General features: G+C 37.8%; 1 protein-coding gene across 2 annotated transcripts in view; it reads left to right on the forward strand.

The window, feature by feature from the left end:
• ATP2A2 (ATPase sarcoplasmic/endoplasmic reticulum Ca2+ transporting 2) overlaps positions 1-19981 on the forward strand; it is a 58865-nt gene that overhangs the window by 22136 nt on the left and 16748 nt on the right. For both annotated transcript variants that reach the window (XR_011505326.1, XM_044775900.2), the window contains exons 6-11: positions 9634-9714; positions 11475-11560; positions 12977-13441; positions 17642-17730; positions 18223-18325; positions 19161-19292. Coding sequence is in view for 1 of the 2 variants with exons in the window: in XM_044775900.2 (XP_044631835.1) it covers positions 9634-9714; positions 11475-11560; positions 12977-13441; positions 17642-17730; positions 18223-18325; positions 19161-19292 (956 nt within the window). In the remaining variant the exon portion in view is untranslated. The remainder of the gene's footprint in view (positions 1-9633; positions 9715-11474; positions 11561-12976; positions 13442-17641; positions 17731-18222; positions 18326-19160; positions 19293-19981) is intronic.

The raw sequence follows: 19981 nt of genomic DNA on the forward strand, positions 1-19981 counted from the left end.
CACAAATATCAGAGAAGTCAGTTCTAGGCTGTAGAGCAGAGAGCTTGGCAAACTTTTTTTTTTTGTACAGGCCCACCTAATAAATGTTTTGGGCTTTGTGGGCCCTAAACTGTCTCTGTAGAAAAATCTCTTTTTGTTTTTGTTTTTAAAACAAGCCTTTTAAAAAATGTAAAACTCTTTCTTGGTTCAAGGGCTGTTTTTAAAACAAACAAAAGCAAACCTTTATATTTGGCCTGCTGCTTAGAGCAGTGTTTCTCTGACTTTATAAGCATGGGAGTTTTGTTGAAGTGCAGGTTTTGATTCTGTAGGTCTGGAGTGGGACCTGATTATTCTGCATTTCTGCTAAGCTCCCAGGTGGACCACACTTTGAGAAGCAAAGCCCTGGAGCAGTAGTTCTTAATCATTTCTAGATCACAGTCCCTTGAGAATTAATGGAATCTATGGACTCTCTCCCCAAAAACACACATTTGAAATCTTTTGTGTAATTTCAGGGGTTTATTTGCCCTTTTCTCCAGAAATCCACCTCAGGATTCTAGCTGTTTGGTTTTTAAAAATGAAGTAGTACACCATATGATCCAGCAATTCCACTTCGGGGTATGTATCTGAAGGAAACAAGATCATGATCCTGAAGAGAGATCTGCACACCCATGTTCCTTGCAGCATTATTTCCAACAGGCGAGACATAGTCACAGCTTAAGAGTCTGTTGGTGGATGATGGATAAAGAAAATGTGGTGTGTATATATGTAGTGTAATAATATTCAGCCATTAAAAAAAAGGAAATCCTGCCATTTGTGACAAAATGGATGGACCTTGAGGGTAATTATGCTAAGTGGAATAAGTCAGACAGAGGAAGACAAGTACTGTGTGATCTCATGCATATGTAGAATTTAAAAGAACCCAAACTCATAGAAACAGATCAGGTTGGTGGTTGCCAGGGACCGGGGAGTGGGGGAATTGGGTGAAGGTGGCCAGAAGGTATAGAATTCCAGTTATAAGACAAATATGTTCTGAGTGTGTAATGTACAGCATGATGATTATAGTTAAAGTATAATTAAGTAAAATACTGTCTGGTTAAGCAATTTATGTAGTATTGCTGGAACACTGTTAGAGTAAACAGTTTTCACCTGTTCCTAAAATGATAAACATGGATCAAAGAAGTAGAAGCAAAGATGTATGACTAAGTGAGGTGGTGAGTAGGTTTGTTCTCCTTTGCTGTTTCCTCCATATGGAGTTGTTTCACAGTGAGAAGGATGAGAGAACAGGGCTAGTTAGAAATGTAAATCTGAGCCCATCTGTATCCAGATAACAATAGAAATCATTATTTTAGTTCTTGTAAGTTATATCTCTGTTTTACAGAGATCTAAGTTCTTAATCTTAAGAACTTGGATATAAAAGGAAGAGCAAATAATCTAAAACAGAAATCAGTGAGACCTAGAGCCCTTCATTTGTCACTGTCAGGGTAGCTAAGACATTAAGAACCATGAGAAATGAGGAACTCAACAACATCTCCCCAACCATCAGAGCATGATGGACCAGTTGCTCTTGAAGCCTGACCTGAATTTCATGGGGCTGGCATTTCCTAATTTCTTGCAATCACCTCCTCCCCACTCCCCATGACTCAGTGATAGTCACAGTACCAGTAAGTGTCCAACCTTTCCATCGTGATTAAGATTTTGGAAAAGTTAAACCACGTGGTATAGGGAACAGTTTCCTGAGTGTGACACAAAACCACCGAGATCACCAGATTTGATTATGTAAAAATATAAAACAGCTTTTATTTTGAAGATGATAAAAGAATTTTGAAAAATACAGTGCTCAATGTTACCAGTGCTCAGAAAAATACAAGACTGAGGAAGTATGGGGAAATGGCAGGAATATAAATTTGGTGGAGGTATACATTTGTAGGGAAATTGTGCTTCTGTGAATCTATCCTCCAGAAGTAATCTAAGTGCACAAAGCTGATATAATCATATAACATCATAATAGGAAAAATTAGAAACACCAGATGGCCATGAAAATAGTGACTGATTTAGTTTGGAGTATGGCTATAAAACACTGTGACCTTGAGCAAGTTTGCTTTCTGTGCCTCATTTTCCTCATCTGTAAGCTGGGGATGAAGATGATCACACCTTCCTTAGAACTGTGAAGATTAAGAGTTAGAAACCTTGGGCCAGCCCCGTGGCCCAGTGGTTAAGTTCACGCGCTCTACTTCAGCGGCCCAGGGTTTCGGCAGTTTGAATCCTGGGCACAGACCTAGCACTGCTCATCAGGCCATGCTGAGGCAGCATCCCACATGCCACAACCATAGAAGGACCCACAACTAAAATATACAATGCTGTACTTGGGGGACTTTAGGGAGAAGAAGAAAAAATTTTTAAACTCCTAATAAAAAAAGAGAGCGAGAAACCCATAAAGTCCTTACTGCAGTGCTTGCTGTAGAATAAGCATTTTCCAAATTTACGTGGACATTATTACTGTGTAGCCATTCAAATAAGTATATAATAATATAAAATGAGGTTTGTGATTTTTATTTCAGTGAAGTTTTAGTTAAGTGTTATCCATAGAGAAAAGTCTAGAAGATAAATACTGTTAACAGCTTGATGTATATTTTGTGGGTGAGGAGCACCAGAGATGTCTTCACCTTTTAAAAGCATGCTTTACTTTTGTAATAAAGAGAAAACTATATTGGTGGGTATACCAGATATCGTACACTTTAACCTTGCCTGGTGATGGGCTGCCTCTGCAGCATCTAATGAGTGGTTATCTTCTACCTCTAGTAACTGGAAACTTGCCTGCTTAGGACCAGCTATGCCATTTTTAGTGAGTTTTATTATAAAATGTTCTTCATAAGGAGCTAATATATATTTATCTGTTCTGTATGTTTTTTTGCTTTGGAGCCACATAGAAGTTTGATTCCTCTTCCTTTGATGGCTTGTTAAGTAGTTGAAGGTAAATTCATCACCATTTTAGAACTAGAGGGGAACTTACCTAAAATGCAGAGTTTGCAACTTATCCAAGAGCATGTGGCAGTTTGTGGTAGAAACAGGAGGCTTGAGTGTTAACAGCGTGGTGTAGCCTAAAAAAAATTTTTTTTTTAAGGGACCCTCTCTCCCCCCCCCCCCAGAGATCGACACCTGGGCTAACAACCGTTGCCAATCTTTTTTTTTTTTTCTGCTTTATCTCCTCCAACCCCCCCGGTACATAGTTGTATATCTTAGTTGCAGGTCCTTCTAGTTGTGGGATGTGGGACGCCACCTCAACGTGGCCTGACGAGCGGTCCCATGTCCTCACCCAGGATCCAAACCCTGGGCCGCCACAGCAGAGTGCGCGAACTTAACCACTTGGCCACGGAGCCGGCCCCAGACCCTCTTTTTTAAATTAACTTATTTTTTCTTCTTCTCCCCAAAGCTTCCTGGTACTTAGTTGCATATTCTAATTGTAGGTCCTTCTGGTTGTGCTATGTGGGATGCCGCCTCAGCGTGGCTTTATGAGTGGTACCATGTCCACACCCAGGATCTGACCCAATGAAACCCCAGGCTGCCAAAGTGGAGTGCACGAACTTAACCACTCGGCCATGGGGCCAGCCCCTAAAATTTTTACTTCCATGTTAGTCTTAGCTCTGATGGCTTTCTTTGGTGCCCAGAGTTGAATTCAGTTATGTGAATGGGGTCTGTTTGATATTCTAGACAAGTTGTCTTGTGCTCTTACAGCCTAAGGACATTTCTTTGGCAGTCTTAATTGCCCTACCAGCTAAAACCCCTGAGTCTTTGTCACACATGCCCTTTTCCACCTAATCCTCTATTAGCATTCATGTTTTTTGGTTTTCATCTAAATGTATATAAACTACAATCACGGTACAGCCCAATGAAGTCTGAGATCTCTTTGGATCCTGTTTTTTTTATTGTTTCTAGCCTTGTGATATTCTTCAACTGGATAATTACCGTCTCTGATGATTGTTGATTAAAGGAATAATGTGTTACAAGTACTTCATTCATTGATAGATATTTTGACACCCATTGTGCGCCAGCACATAGGAACTAGGAAATTGGTGGTGACTGAGTGACTCTCTTCCTTCATGGAGCTTTTGGTCTAGTGGGCAAGATACATCAAACACCGTAGTATGATGAGTGTTAGGAAAAGAAAAGGACAGCTCTGTGGGCACATCGTAAGGGATAAGAACCTAATCTGAGAGTTCACAGAAAGCGTTGCTATTTGGGGGATGGGGGAAGGAGAGAAGAATGCATGTAAAGACTCAAAGGATTTTGAGGAACTGAAGACCATTGTGTTTGAAGTTTAGAGGGAGAAGAGAGTGGTAAGAAGTAAGCAGCAGTTGAGTCGTGGAGGGTGTTACAAACCGTGGTTAAGATACTAAACTTTATCTCAAGTCTAGTAGGAAGAAGCTGTTGAAAGGTTTGAAACAAGAGAATATCACATTTGCATTTTTTTTTAATTGGAGCGATGTTGGTTTATAACATTATATAAAGTTCAGGTGTATACATCATCGTATCTCTTGACTTCTATATACACTACATTGTGTTCACCACCCAAAGTGTAGATTCCATCACATTTGCAGTTTTAAAAGATGGGTCTTGTCATAGATAATACTCCCAAAAAAACAGATTGGAAGCAAACAGTGTACTGTTTGTAGTGTTCCTTCCCTGCTCACCCTGAGGCCTGGAAATAATTTTAAGTAGGGCTTCTCAAGTGAAGAATTTCATTCATTCTGCCTGACTACAAAATTTATGACTGAAATTGGAAACGTAGTGAAAATGTTTGAGTCATAGTTAAATGTTTAAGTAATGTAGGTTAATTAATTCTATTATGGCTTGCTTTTTCCAGGAGCCATTTAAACTCAAAAACAATAGTGGTATTTAAGAGGTCATTTCTGATCTTGTATATAGTTTCTCTTAGAAAAGTTAAATAACTGGTGGAATTTGCCAGAGTAAGTTAGGTTTTTTTCTTTTTTACATATAACCAATTCATAATAAGGCTTTTTCTGAGTAATGCTGATTTTAACCATCGCTATTTATTTTTTGACATAATGATGTAAACGATGTTTAAGTATCATGGCTTATAAACTCTCCTTCCTGGATTTTAAGGTAAAGAAAGCTTGTGTTCAGTTCAATGTGGTAAAGTAATAATTGCCTTTAACTGACTTTTACTTGCATTTTCGGTAATCTAACATGAAGTATACATTGTGGATTTTGTTCAGAGTGGAAATCTCTATTTTCATAGCATGTTAAAAAGCTACAGACTTAAGGAGCCAAGAGCTGAATTTGAAAAGTGTCAGATGTTGAACAAATGGAAGGTAGTTTAGAAGAGTTTATTCTTTTATTACACCACCTGAACCCAAGAGACAGAGAAAAAAAATTTCGAAGGAAAAAATTGCAGAGCATCCCTTTGGCAAGAGTAAGAATTTTCGACTACCACTTGCCCTAAAGGCATTGACATACCCCATCAGGGAAATAGTACTGGGTGTGCTCATCAGAAGAGTGCCTAGTCCTCAGGCACAAAACCCTGTCTGAAATTCACAGAAGCCTGCAGACAAAAGAAAATGGTCTTAGTTTGAAAAGTATTCATTGAATCTTTACTTTCATACATCTTTTACTTCATTAGAGAACCTGCTTCCTAATAGATTCAATCCTAAATCAACTCTAACAAACAAAAAGCACAGTCACACAGCAAGATTCCTTTTACTTCCTAGCTTTAGTTTCCTGTCTAAAATGAGGACATGGGTTGGTCGAGATAATGTATGTGTCTTTCTAGCTAAGAGAATGCTAGAATATGGCAGGTTTTTAAGACCAGTTTGGATTTATGCTTTTTTAGTACCTTTCCACAGAGTTCAGTTTTGTGTTTTTTGTTTTTTTTTTTTTAAGATTGGCACCTGAGCTAACAACTGTCGCCAATCTTCTTCTTCTTTTTTTTTCTTCCCCAAATCCCCCGGTACACAGTTGTATATTTTAGTTGTGGGTCCTTCTGGTTGTGGCATGTGGGACACTGCCTGAGCATGGCCTGACGAGCAGTGCCACGTCCATGCCCAGGATCTGAACCGGCGAAACCCTGGGCCGCTGAAGTGGAGTGCACAAAGTCAACCACTCGGCCATGGGGCCGGCCCCAAGAGTTCAGTTTCTAATGGAAGAAAATTAAATGTAAAACTTGGGGGGAAGTAAATGTAAAACGTTCAGGGACTGAGGGTCATCTTGGCCTGAAGTTGGCATACTTGGCACATGAGAAACAGCACATAGTAAAGGCTGTTGTAAACAAGCCCTTCACGGGATCTATGACCCTAGTTATTATGCTTGTGTTTTTTTCTTGTATTAATTTTTTAGTGTGTTTGGAGAACTTTTTAAAATATGGACCCTCACCCGAAATGTATTGAACCAGACTCTTGGAAGAGCATGTCCTGAGATTCTGTAAAGGGCGCCAGATCATCTTTTTTTTAATTCCTAAATGTTTAATTTCCTCCCAATTAAAATAGCTGTTGTAAGATGAAAGAAAAGTTAAGGAGAACTTGAGGTCGATTTTTAAGGGCTTCTCAGGTCATTTGTTCCACTACATTTGAACTGGAGTTATTCTTGAATATTTGGCCAATAATTAAATGTATATCAATCTAATTTTTCTACAGCACAGAGACAGCCTTCATATTTTTAAAATAGACGGTTAGGGGAAAAGTAGCTGGTTTCTTTATTATGCTAGTATAAATGTAATTTTTAATGCTGCATATATGTAATATTGATCCTGCCTTAAACTAATAGCTAATATGTTTACTGTGTTAGCCAGGAAAGAAATTTAACCTTGGTATTTATTGCCTCAAAAATACATTTTCCATCCATTTTACATTCTGTGAGCTTTCACTGAAACACAGCAAAATAAATGCCAGGATACTGCTTGTGGGTCCTCTTGTAGTTTGTCCTCAATTTGAGTATTAGATTTGCTGGCCTTAAATATGGCAGGTATATGAAAGTATGAGCTAGGGCTTATATAGGAAATTGTTTAAGTAGAAAAAGGGATTCAACTTTCAGTATAAAATGAAATTTCTGCTTTTAGATTGTTGGTGTATGTTCACCTAGCTGTTACAATGCAGAAGTGTGACAGTGCTTTATAGATTGTGGGGATCTCTGTCCCACATTAGACAGATGTCTTCTGCTCCTATAGAATCATGGACATAAGTTGCCTCAGACATCAAAGGAACATTGTCAAGTAAGTTTTCCATTTAGGGTCATATACTTGTCATTGAACTTGTATTCTTTTCATGTTTAAGGTCATGTTGAATCAAATTAATTATGACAACCAGAAATAATACAGTAAAAATAATTTCCAGTTGATTGTAAATTTTCATCTTGATGGGGCATTTTTAGCTGTTGAGGGTCACTAAAGTTTAGGATATGGTTACTTTATTGTAAGTACGAGCAGAATTATATTAAAGTGAAAGGTTCTAGTTTATTCAGTTTGATTATTGCTATTTGTTGCATAAGCATTTCCAGCAGGAGTTTCATCTTAACTTAATCCGTCCCTGCAGTCAAAGGCAAGGATGATCTTTGCCTCTTGAGATTATATATTGACAGTCTCTTTCTGTGCTGCCTCGTGGACCACATTTCCTACTTAGACCATAGGCTTGTTTCATGAACTAGAGTTCAAAAAGTAAACCATACTCTCCTTGAATTTAAAAGCTCTGAAATGCAGAAAACTCAGAACTAAGTTAAAGGTTTAACAAGTGAAATAAATCTGCTTCTTGGACAGGATGGCTATTTTGCCAGTTTATATATAACCAGTGACAGTTAGAATGGAATTATGGAAAATGAAGATTTGACTTAAAAATACCATATGCAATTCTAGGGGAGACTGTACTAATTTGTTACAATTTTTAGCTGTCCTTGTGTAAGACTTCCAAAACTACCTTAGTTCCTTTTCAGAAAGTCAAGGAAAGCTATTGTACACTTATTTTTAATGTCGAGTTGCTTTGGCACTGATGTGTGCTCATGTAACAGTATTTGAACACCTGCAAGTGTGCTGGACGCTGTTCTCAAAGTGCACGTAAAGCAATGGATTTATCTCTTCCTGGGTCTGCGTTGTGGCATTTGCTTTATACTCATCAAGGAAAGGGGCTGAGACATGGGCCTTTAAGAGCTATTCAAGGAACTCTTTGGCACAGAAAAGAAGACTCAGTTGACTTGAAGATCTTCTAGAGGTTATGCAAAAGATTTATTCATTTATTTGATAGTTCAGATTTCAAAAGGTAACAAAGGGTACAAGGTTAAAAGTCTCCCTCCACCTGTGCCCACCTACCTAGTGTTACCAGTTTGTTATACCTTCCCAGAGGCATTTCCTTAGACCAGTGGCAGCTCCATACACTTGATGCCTCACTCTTGTGTTTTCTTCACTTAATACACAGTATATCTTAGAAATTGTCACTTTAGTATGAATAGAGTTGTCTCATCTTTCTACTATTAATTTAAAAAAACTGTGCGGGACTAACCATATATTGTGTGAGTATATCTGTAGAATAAATTCCTCGTAGTGGAATTTGTGGGGTAAGAGATTGTGCGTTGCAGTTTAGATATATACTGCCAAATTGCCCGCCAGAGATTTTGTAACAGTCTTTTCTTACTCAGCATTGTATGCAGGGTGGTCACAAAGCCTGGAAGCACAGTTGAATTATAAGTACTAAATGGACTGTTAATATTACATGATATGTTTAGTGACGTTACACACATTCAGTTTGCCCTTGTTAGCAGTGCACTAACATAGAATTTTCATTACTCTGCTCAGGCAACTTGCCTATGAGTGATTTATGCCTCTGGCTTGGTTTTGGGTTTTTTTTTTCTTATTAAAACTAAAATTTCCAGGGGCTGGCTCTGTGGCCAAGGGGTTAAGTTTGCGCGCTCCGCTTTGGTGGCCCAGGGTTTCACTGGTTCGGATCCTGGGCATGGACATGGCACTGCTCTTGAGCCATGCTGAGGTGGCATCCCACATGCCATAACTAGAAGGACCCACAACTGAAAATATACAGCTATATACCTGGGGGCTTTGGGGAGAAAAAGGAAAAATGAAATCTTTAAAAAAAAGAACCCTAAAATTTTCAGATCTTACAGTCACCCTGTATAAGAGTCCCTGTTTCTATACATTGGTGCATTTTCTCAACTCTCGTTTGTCAATTTGAGAGTTTAAAAGTGGTGTCTCCATGTAGTTTTATTTTGCATCCCTCTTATGAGTGAGATTAGTTGAACATCTTTTTAAAGAGCCATTTGCTTCCTACTCATGATACTTAGCTTTTCTTTTGGAATAAACCATGGCATATGTATCTCAGTCCCCTTCACTATCCCCTCTGTGTGTGTGTGTGTGTGTGTGTGTGTGTGTGTGTGTGTGTGTGTAAATAACGTATACTTAGAGGTTTCCTCAAGCATCACTCTCTTTCTTCTTATGTAATTCAAATCTTGTATCTATCCAGCAAGAATTTTTATGACTCTGAGGATAAGTTATCTTGCTTATTCTAACAGATTTTTATGTATTTGTGCTGTATACGGGCTATTTATTTTCTTTAAAAATTGTGTTTTATTTGGAGACAGATTCATCTCTTCAAAACATGATTGCAAAAGTCCCTTATTTTAGCTGCCTTTTTTCTCTCCAATTAGTTGGTGACAAAGTTCCTGCTGATATAAGATTAACTTCCATCAAATCTACTACTCTAAGAGTTGACCAGTCAATTCTCACAGGTAAATATTATGTATTGGAAGGTCATTGAGTTTTTTAAGCCTCTCTCACAGCCCATGCTAATAGAGTCGACTCTTGCACTGTCCCTTTGTAGTATCCCATCTTAATCCTCTTCAAGATAGTTATTTTTTAGTGCTTTATCAGTTAGGCTTTTTGCTAACGTATGGAGTTTAAAGGCATGATTTAAAAGCAAAACGAACTTGGCTTTCGTCTCATAGGGCTTCTATCTTTTAATTTTATCAAAAATTAGTTTTTACCAAAAATCACCATTATGTTTTTACTTTTTTTTAAAAGGTTACACAAATTCCTTCATTAGCAGAGGTAATTATCTTTAGGTCAAAGTATTGTGTCTCTGTTTTGTGGAAACTTCTTTTCCCAGGCAAGGAAAAATGACTCCAGAGCTGTAATTTTTTTTCACTGAGGGAATGCTAATCTCACATCTAACAGACTTTGCAATAATCAAATGTACAGTTAACCAAAGTTAGCAAGCCCAAAAATGGTGAATGTTTTACTACCTAAAGTTTGCACTCTTAGATTTGGGATTGTTTGGAATATTTTCATATTTCTATTTGATAAAGGCACAGTCTAGGGTGGAGGGTTCATATTAACTGGAAGGAAGGTGGTCAGAAGATAAACACTGTACTAACCTGAATTAAATAGAGAGTAAATATAAAATCCAAAGATGATCAAGATTTATCTGATCATCAGTTTTGAAAAGCAACTAATGTCATAGAGGTAGTAATGTGAATAACCTGGGCTCTGTATTTTTTATTGTTTATTTATGAATAGCTTATCTACTAAGACTCCCAGTAGCAGCAACAAGCTGGAAGTTGATTAAGCCATAAAATGTTGGGGAATTGGTTGGGTTATATGCATGAAATTCTCATAGTTTGCCTGAAGAAATAATTAGCATTTTAAAACTTTTCACCGAGTTTCTTGAATGTCATTTTTTTGTTAAAATAATCATACTGTAGTTTTAGGCTAGATTGAAGAACCAGATTCTTTTGTTAAATATCGAGAGTGAAGTTTCCTGCCTGAAATTTAAATTAACAACTGGAGCCATTTTCACATCACTCAGACTGACCCTGATTGTATATTTCATAAGTGATATTAAGTAAAATTGAAACCAGATTCGATAAGACATTGTAAAAGTTCTAAGTAGTCCTTTATACCATGTGCTCTTTTTAGTGCAACTACTGATTGCTGTTTTCTAATGTTACTGAAATAGAATGGTCTGATTAGTGCATGTAAATATTTCTAAAACAATGTTTTCATTTTTCACCTTTGGCAATATTGAACAAAAACAGGCTTCCCAGCGGATGATCCTCATTGTTCATGCACTGTATCTATAGTTGAACTCATTAAAAATAAATATACCTTCACTTTTTTTAAAGTATTAGAGTGTATGTATATATAAATATACAACAAATATATATAAATATACATTCACAGTATTAGAGTGTAAAATGATACCTGAAAATAAACTAAATTTGAACAGTTACTCCAAAAAATAAAGGTAATTGACGGGGATTTTACTTCAAAATTAAGTTCCTTTATTTTGAAATTGTATTGATTTTAATCCTGACATTCCTTGCTCTGAAATTAGTTTCTAATACTAAATTTTACTAGTTTACCTCTGAATAAATTGGGTCTTTTATTCCTTTTCCTGAGAGTAGTAGTGGCATAAGTAGATGAGGGTTCCCAGATTCTAGGTGTGGATTGCACAGGTCTGACCATCCCTTCTGTCTTACCACCTGCTTAGGTGAATCTGTCTCTGTCATCAAGCACACTGACCCTGTCCCTGACCCACGGGCTGTCAACCAAGATAAGAAGAACATGCTCTTTTCTGTAAGTAATACTTTATCAAATGTATTTTTATTTGGAGACATTGGCAGAGTTTTAAGTCTACAGATTTTTTTTTTCACTGCTTACCTTCTAGTGGTCAAACTTAGGAAGTGTTGGCTGTTATTCCAAAGGATAATCCTACTCTTCGTGATCACTCTTAGCTGTCAGAATGGTAGAATGTGTGACCTAGATGTTTTTTGTTTTAATTGGCAAGTTTTTGAGGATTAAAATAAAAGATCAGGTCAAACATCTTTAAACTCTTTATCTGTAAACCTAGTGGAAAACTTGATTTGTTTGGAGAAGGCTTAGCCTATAAAGGATGTTTTCAAAATGTGGATGATACATGTATGTGGTCCACAATAAAAAAGGTATGTGTTTAGAGAGAAAGCAAATGTGGCACCATTTAATAATTGGTGAGTCTGTGAAAAGTAAAATGGATGTTCATTGTACGTACTGTTTCAACTCTCCTGTTAAATTTTTTTGAAATAAAAATTTTTACAATTTATAAATTTTGCTTCTTTGGAATTTAAAATGTTATTTCAAGTGGTAGGCTTTTGTGGGTTAGTATGGGAGCCTAACCACCCACGGTAAGTAAAGTGCTATAGAGTTACAATGAAAGTAATGAAGCAGCGTCATTCCAACACTAGCTGAAGTGGGGTGAGGAGAGAACTCATACTTCATTGATTTTTGAATGCCAGTGCGTGAGTGGAGGTCCTCAAGGGAACCCATGGTGCTGGTTTCCCTTCTTTATTATAGGTGATAAAAGGAGGGGAGGTTGAGCTGTTAGAGCCAGAGGTGGAGAATGCTTAGAGTTGAGAGCTGTATGGAGTTTAAGAAACTGGGCGGGGAGCTGGCCCCATGGCCAAGTGGTGAAGTTCACGCATTCTGCTTCAGCGGGGATGTGGCACCACTCATCAAGCCATGCTGAGGCAGTGTCCCACATAGCAGAACTAGAAGGACCTACACTGAGAATCTACAACTATGTACCAGGGGGGTTTGGGGAGAAGAAGGAAGAAAAAAATATTAAATTGGCAAAAAAAAAGTTAAAAATGAAAGAAAAGGAAATTGGGAACCCAGAGGGTTTAGAACGGTGCTCCAACCCAAATCTAGCCTATAAACCAGTCTCAATGTTGTGAATCGAGATTCCAGGTGGGTCACTGTAGAGCTACTCTGGGGCAAGTAGGTCCCACATGAAATGAGAATCAGGGAGAGCTATACCGCACCATCCTGCATGAGGTATTGCGCATTATCAAAGTTGGATGGTTGGTTCTCTGAATAGTAGCCTCTGGCAGGCCCGGTAGAATGTGGTGAGAGAATCTGGATGCTCTAGTCAAAAGCTACACTAGTCTGAGTTTACTAGTCAGTATTTAAGTGTGGTGTGGTGTTAATCTTGTAATCAATTCTCTACTTCTGTCCTAGGGCACAAACATTGCTGCTGGCAAAGCTATGGGAGTGGTTGTGGCAACTGGAGTTAACACTGAAATTGGCAAGATCCGGGATGAAATGGTGGCAACGGAACAGGAGAGAACACCTCTCCAGCAGAAACTAGATGAGTTTGGGGAACAGCTTTCCAAAGTCATCTCCCTTATTTGCATTGCAGTCTGGATCATAAACATTGGGCACTTCAATGACCCAGTTCATGGAGGCTCCTGGATCAGAGGTGCTATTTACTACTTTAAAATTGCAGTGGCCCTGGCTGTAGCAGCCATTCCTGAAGGTCTACCTGCTGTCATCACCACCTGCCTGGCTCTTGGAACTCGCAGAATGGCAAAGAAAAATGCCATTGTTCGAAGCCTCCCCTCAGTAGAAACCCTTGGTTGTACTTCTGTTATCTGCTCAGACAAGACTGGTACACTTACAACAAACCAGATGTCAGTCTGCAGGGTAAGTAGGAGTAATTTAAGAATCTTTCCTGGTGGTGGTGATTTATACATACTAACAGTATGCCCTTATGCCATCAAAACCTTTGATTTATAATTTGATAGCTTTTTCTGTGCTTTAGATAAATTGAGTTGTATATGTAGCCTGAGCCCAAGGAAATTTGTAATACTTCAGAAGAATTAATCATTTAATTTCTAAAACTATTTCATGAAATAAAGGATATCTGCATGGCTGATAAACAGTCGTGGGCCACATAATGACACTTTGGTCAACGACAGACCACATATACGACAGTGGTCCCATGAGGTTAGTACCACATAACTGGGGTGTGTGGTAAGCTGTACCCTCTAGGTGTGGATAAGCACTCTCTATGATCTTTGCACAACGATGAAATTGCCTAAAGATGCATTTCCCAGAAGGTATCCCTGTTGTTGAGCAGTGTATGACTCTACCTGTATTGGGGCAGTCTGTAAATGTGTTAGGTCATGAAGCTCCTTTTATATTTCCCTGTCCCTCTGTCTCTAAGTGTATGTGTGTCCCTAAAATTCTAATTGGTATTTCCATAACACATTGAATGAGACATGCTTTCTTGAAAAGTAAATAATTGCCTTTAACTTCATTCTATATTCATCCTTCCTTAGGTTGTTTTGCCATCACTTGGGGGTAGAAAAGGAACTGTTTAAACCTGCCCTTAGAAAAGTAAGAACTAAAGAAATAATATAATGATATACAGCTGAGTGAAGTTCTTCCAATTTCCCTAGGTTTTATTTAAACAACTTTGTATAGGTCAAAGTATAATTTTCCAAAAGGTAGACGACTCATGCAACCTGAGTGGACACATGTCAAAGAGTCTGTTTGGTTCATTAATTAATGAGGAAATCAGTAAGATGGTAAAACTGATTACAAAAGCATTTGAGGAAGTACTCAGTCTTAGAAGAGAATTGCTGTATGTTAGATGACCAAAACTGGTTAATATCCTTTAGGGAAGTACTACAGGTTGTCTTTTCTACAGGACACAAATCCACAGCTTCGCATAACATGAGCCCTTAATTAATAATAAATAGCACAGTGAAACAATGTTACATTTTTCTAGAGTACTAAATCTTTGAGTGGGCCTGTTACGTAATGCTTCTGAATGACATTGGAGTCATCGTCTCCAGGTTTTGGATAATGTTTTTTAGCATTAGAAATTGTTTTTGTTTAATATAATTAAACCCTCTGAATCTTTATCTTGCCAAATTTAAATTTGTGATGATGGTTTTAGATCTACATACCCTCAACTCTTTGTGTAGTGCAAACCCAGATTTAAGATTAATGAACAGATGTTTAAAACAGATTGGGGTGTTCTGTCTCTCCAGTGGGTAAGCTTCTAGTTTGTCTTGGGTTTCTCCAGTAGATGCAGGGTTCGACTGAGCTACCTATGTTCTCATTCCTTGGAACCAGAAAGGTTGGATGAATCAGCTAAAAGCTGATTGTTTTGGGGAGAAGGGAATTTCATGTTTCCTGTTTGGTTCCCCGCCTCCGCCCCCGGAAAGCGTTTAAACTTTCTGAAAGCTTTAATTCCTCAGAATAGTCGTTATATCCATGAAAGTAGGCAGTGTGTTAAACTGTAATCTTTAAAAATTTTTTAATTTCGGGCCTGGCCCCATGGCCAAGTGGTTAAGTTCACGCACTGCTTTGGTGGCCCAGGGTTTCACCAGTTTGAATCCTGGGCGCGGACGTGGCACCATTCAACAAGCCATGCTGAGGCAGCATCCCACATCCCACAACTAGAAGGACCCACAACTGAAATATACAACTACATACTGGGGGGATTTGGGAGAAAAAGGAAAAAATAAAATCTTAAAAAATAGATAAAAATTAAAAAAATAAAAATTTTTAATTTCAAAGTTGTGGCAGCAAATCAAATATCAAACTAAGAAGAAAACGGAGTCCATAATAATAAACAATTTTTTGGGATGCTGGCCCCGAGGCTGGGTGGTTAAGTTCGCGCACTCCTCTTCAGCAGCCCAGGTTTTGCTGGTTCGGATCCCGGGCTCGGATGTGGCACCACTCGTCAGGCTGCGCTGAGGTGATGTCCCACGTGGCACAACCAGAGCCACCCACAACTAGAATATACAACTATGTACTGGGGGGCTTTGGGGAGAAGAAGGAAAAAAAAGATTGGCAACAGATGTTAACTCAGGTGCCAATCGTAAAAAAGAAGAAAAAACTGGTTTGATTTAAAATGTTTTCTTCTATTAAACAGCCTGGCTCTTTGTTCTGTTCTGCCTCAGCGGCAGAAAGCTGATGCTAATCAGTCTCCTACAGGAGGCTTCTTGCAGAGGATTGCATAACTGCCCTTAACTTAGGGGTACTTTCATCATGCAGCTCCGAAATGTTCTACTTGCTTGAAATCTAAAATGCCCAAGTGCATTCAGATTTAGTTAATGTGGGTTAGAATTCTGAATATCTCAGAGTATTTTGGACTCTGGTATAGACGTAAAGAGTTTCACTTTTTATAAACAGTATCATTAAAGAAGTGGCATGATGTGTAGCAATGATAATGCCAACTTGCTTTGCTACGCCTAGTGCACTTAATTTGTTTTTCACATGTGACTTTATCTGGATCATATGGTAATCCTGCTCAAGAGGCTAGAAAACTAAGGCTCTGAGAAGTTAAGTGACTGAAGCTCACAGAACTTAGTAAAGTTCTGGTTTCTTATAGGAAAGATTGGTAGTTAAACCTGGTCCTATCTCTTCCACTTAATAATTGTGTAACTTTGAGCACATCCTTTAACTTCTCTGGCCCTTTATTTCCTCTTCTATAAAATGTCAAACATCTTTGGAAAGAGCCCTTTGACAAGCTTCCCTTTTTTAGGTGTTGTATCTGTTAGAAAAAAAATTGTAGGAGTACGTGATGTTGCGGCATGTGGCCTTGGACGTGGATCTTTCTCCCCATTTGACACAGTGGTTGCATGCGTTTGAATTAGAGCCTTTTATCAGGAGTCATTACAGTTTTTAAATCCCATTACATATTTTTATTTTTTAAAAAAGTTTTGTATGTCTTATAACTTTAGTTCGGTTCCAAGGTTGGTTGATTTAGTTCTGGCATTCCAAAAGTATGGAATGAAGCTTTTGGAATTTAAAAGTATATGCTATATAACAAGCAAATCTTGTGAGGCAAAGGAAGTTATTTTAAAATGAAGGCGAGCTGATTTTCTTATTGAATATGAGTTGGAATGCTCTGAAAAGATGTTTTTAAAGCATTACATGGCTCTTTTTAACTTGAGTTTAACACTTTTAAAATTCCTTATTGTAGAATGGTTTGATCATATTCTTAATTGCTCATATTTCAGAGAGATCTTGGTATGATAAAGTGTAGTTGAAGTATCACTTTGCCTGTTTTTGTATCTTTTGTTTTAAGAGAAGGTTTTACAGTTTCAATTTGCAATGAAAACACAAGTCTAAATCTCAGTCTTCCAAACTGGGCTTCTGAATTATAATTGGAAAGCAAACCAAGAAAAAACCTCATCTTTAAGAAACTTAATTCGTGTCACTTTATTATTCTATAAAATTTAGAATTCTTTCCTAAGCATGCTTCCATCGGTATTGTCTTGGTAACATCAGGTCATTCAGCTCTGTGGGCTCCTTACTGTATACGTGTAGTTATGCAGCTTCATAGAAAATGAGCTATTGCCACCATAAAAATAAGTGGGAAGGAGCAGAGAAGCAATCTGTCTTATTTTACTCAGGGACTGTTTATGCAACTCTGAAATGTGAGTTTATTCTTCCCAGCTTGTACTCTTAGTCTAAGGCAGGACTCCCTAATATCACTTTCTCAGCCAGCCATTTGAAATTTGGAATTCTGAGCATTCTAAAGAGTACTGCTGAGTCTTTGGAATTGACTGACCCAGAGTCCTCGTAAGTCAGGTTTCATGGGGGGGGGTCTTCTGTGTCTTTGGGGCCACTGCTGCTTACTATTTATTCAGCACCTCAGTGGTCCTGTTTCTCAGATGGTTAGATGGATGGGAGAGGCAGTATTAAAATTAAATAGTATCTAGTTGGAATAAGGGACAATACTACTCATGCTGGGCTTCAATTAATAAGTTTCATTAAAACTTTTCTTAAATGAGAAAAGCTTTTTTTGTCTTAGGAAAGATTATTTTTTCTAGCATATTTATTATACCTTGTAAAGACTTCAGCTTTTTTTTTTTTCTGTAGATGTTCATTCTGGACAAAGTTGAAGGTGATACTTGTTCCCTTAACGAGTTTACCATAACTGGATCAACATATGCACCTATTGGAGAAGTGTGAGTAAACCCTCCTTATCATTTAAAGGATCCATTGTGGCCGTTTGGTACTTGTATAGATTTGCAGTGTATCTAAAAAAGTTGAGGCAGTTTTCCAACTGTAGCTCATGTCATCAGTTACTGGCGTAGTAAATTTTTTTAAAAACAAATGCAATACACACTTAGAACACAGGTCATAAGCCAATGACCTTTTTCATCTTTATTTAGCTCTCTTTTGAAGCCTAAGTTTTGAAGTAAGGTTTCTGTTTGCTCTTTTTTGATACCAGTGGTGGAGGAATTTCATGAACTAAGAATTTCTAATCTTTACCCATTGATTCCTGATATCAGAGACACATTCTCTTGTCTCCAGCATCAGATTTCTAAGAGCCATCCTCAGTTTTTTTGAATACGTGCCAGTCTCTTGTCCACAGATTCTATTTATGTTATTAAATAATTAAGTAAAAATCACTAGAGATGGCCACACTGTGTTCTGAGTGTTTTTTCTTTTGATAGGCATAAAGATGATAAACCAGTGAAATGTCATCAATATGATGGTCTTGTAGAATTGGCAACAATTTGTGCTCTTTGTAATGACTCTGCTTTGGATTACAATGAGGTAAGACTCCTCATAAATGAGAAACTAGACCTGGCTGTTCCTCGTTCAAGGGTGGGGTGGGTGGAATGAAAATCCAGCCTTCCTTCCTCCCTTTTGAAAGTAAGGGTTCCTGATTTTATTTCCCCTTTCCATTCAAGAGCCTATCTCGATCAGAGTCAACATGACCTAGCCAAAGAAAGCTGAGAGCTTTTCATATACCCTCTTTGAGCATTGCAGCTACTTAACCAAGAATTGTAGTATACATCATGTTCTCAGCTATTTATAGTTTGGTTACTATAAATGAATAAAATCCAGGATAGAAAATGTACTCCTGGAAGTGTATAGGGTATCGAACTTGCTTTATAAGATATCCTTGAGGACACGCTGAGGCTCAGAGGGTTGTTTTGATGATGATGGTGGTAAAATACTAATATAAAATTTAACCAATAGAAATCCTTTTTTATTCCCTTTATAATTATAAATAGATAACCCCTTTGGTTTCTATTTAAAAGGCAAGCTAGTCCCCGTCAGAAACAGAATGTAAATTCTGTAGAATAAGTAATGACATGGAATTACAAATACTATTTGAAAGCTCTGTTTGAATTAATACTTCTTCTTGAAGTTAAGGGAAATGAAAAACCTATTGTTAGAATAAGATAAAATTGAACACCTGTGCTTCGAGTATATTTTTAATTATCTGGATCCTGTGCTCCAGAATAGGATAAAAATGGCCCACAGAATCATCATGCAACAGAAGACAGGTTGTCCTCCTATGGAAAAAAGTCTGCATTAAGAAAAAACTTACTTGTTTACTACTTTTCCATTTTTGCACTTTCTGTGCCTTTAACCAATACAGGCAAAGGGTGTGTATGAAAAAGTTGGAGAAGCTACAGAGACGGCTCTCACTTGCCTGGTAGAGAAGATGAATGTATTTGATACCGAATTGAAAGGTCTTTCTAAAATAGAACGAGCAAATGCCTGCAACTCGGTCAGTATTTGAGCTTGGTGTATTGTTCATGCTGCCCATCACTCATACCATACATCCGTAGTCCATTCACTCTCCTACTATCTTAGACAACTAAGTTTATACCTTATCTTCTCAGACTCGTAATATCTCCTCCCCATAGTCACACTCAGGTAAAATGATGAAAACCAGCTGCTCCTTGTGCAGTGAGCCCCCAGCACCTCTCTCCTGCACCCTCCATTTTCCCTCTCTATTGGATCTTCTTCATCAGCATGGGAGAAATAAGAATACGTTCCTCTTAAAACTTGGTTTTGATTTTACTTCCCACTTCAGTCCCTTACTACTTTTCTTTTACGGTAAACTTCTCAAAAGGGCTGTTTTTATGTATTCTCTTGTTTCATACCTCCCATTCTCTTGAATTCATTCTAGTGAAGCTTTTGCCTCTTCAGTCTGTCAAAACCTCTTGTCAAAGTTCCCCATGACCTTGTGCTAAATATAAAGTCAAGTGATTTATGTGTATATACCTAATAGCACATTTAAAATACATGAAGCAAAAATTGACAGTAATAAAAGGAAAAATAGAGAAATCCACAATGGGAGTTAGAGATTAACATAACCTATTTCAACTGATAGAACAAGCAGATGAAAGAAAATCAGTAAGGATATGGAAGATTTGCACGATGCTATAAATACACTCAACCTAATCCTTATTT

Source organism: Equus asinus, chromosome 8 (assembly GCF_041296235.1).
Source record: "Equus asinus isolate D_3611 breed Donkey chromosome 8, EquAss-T2T_v2, whole genome shotgun sequence".
In the NCBI taxonomy this organism is placed as follows: Eukaryota; Metazoa; Chordata; class Mammalia; order Perissodactyla; family Equidae; genus Equus; species Equus asinus.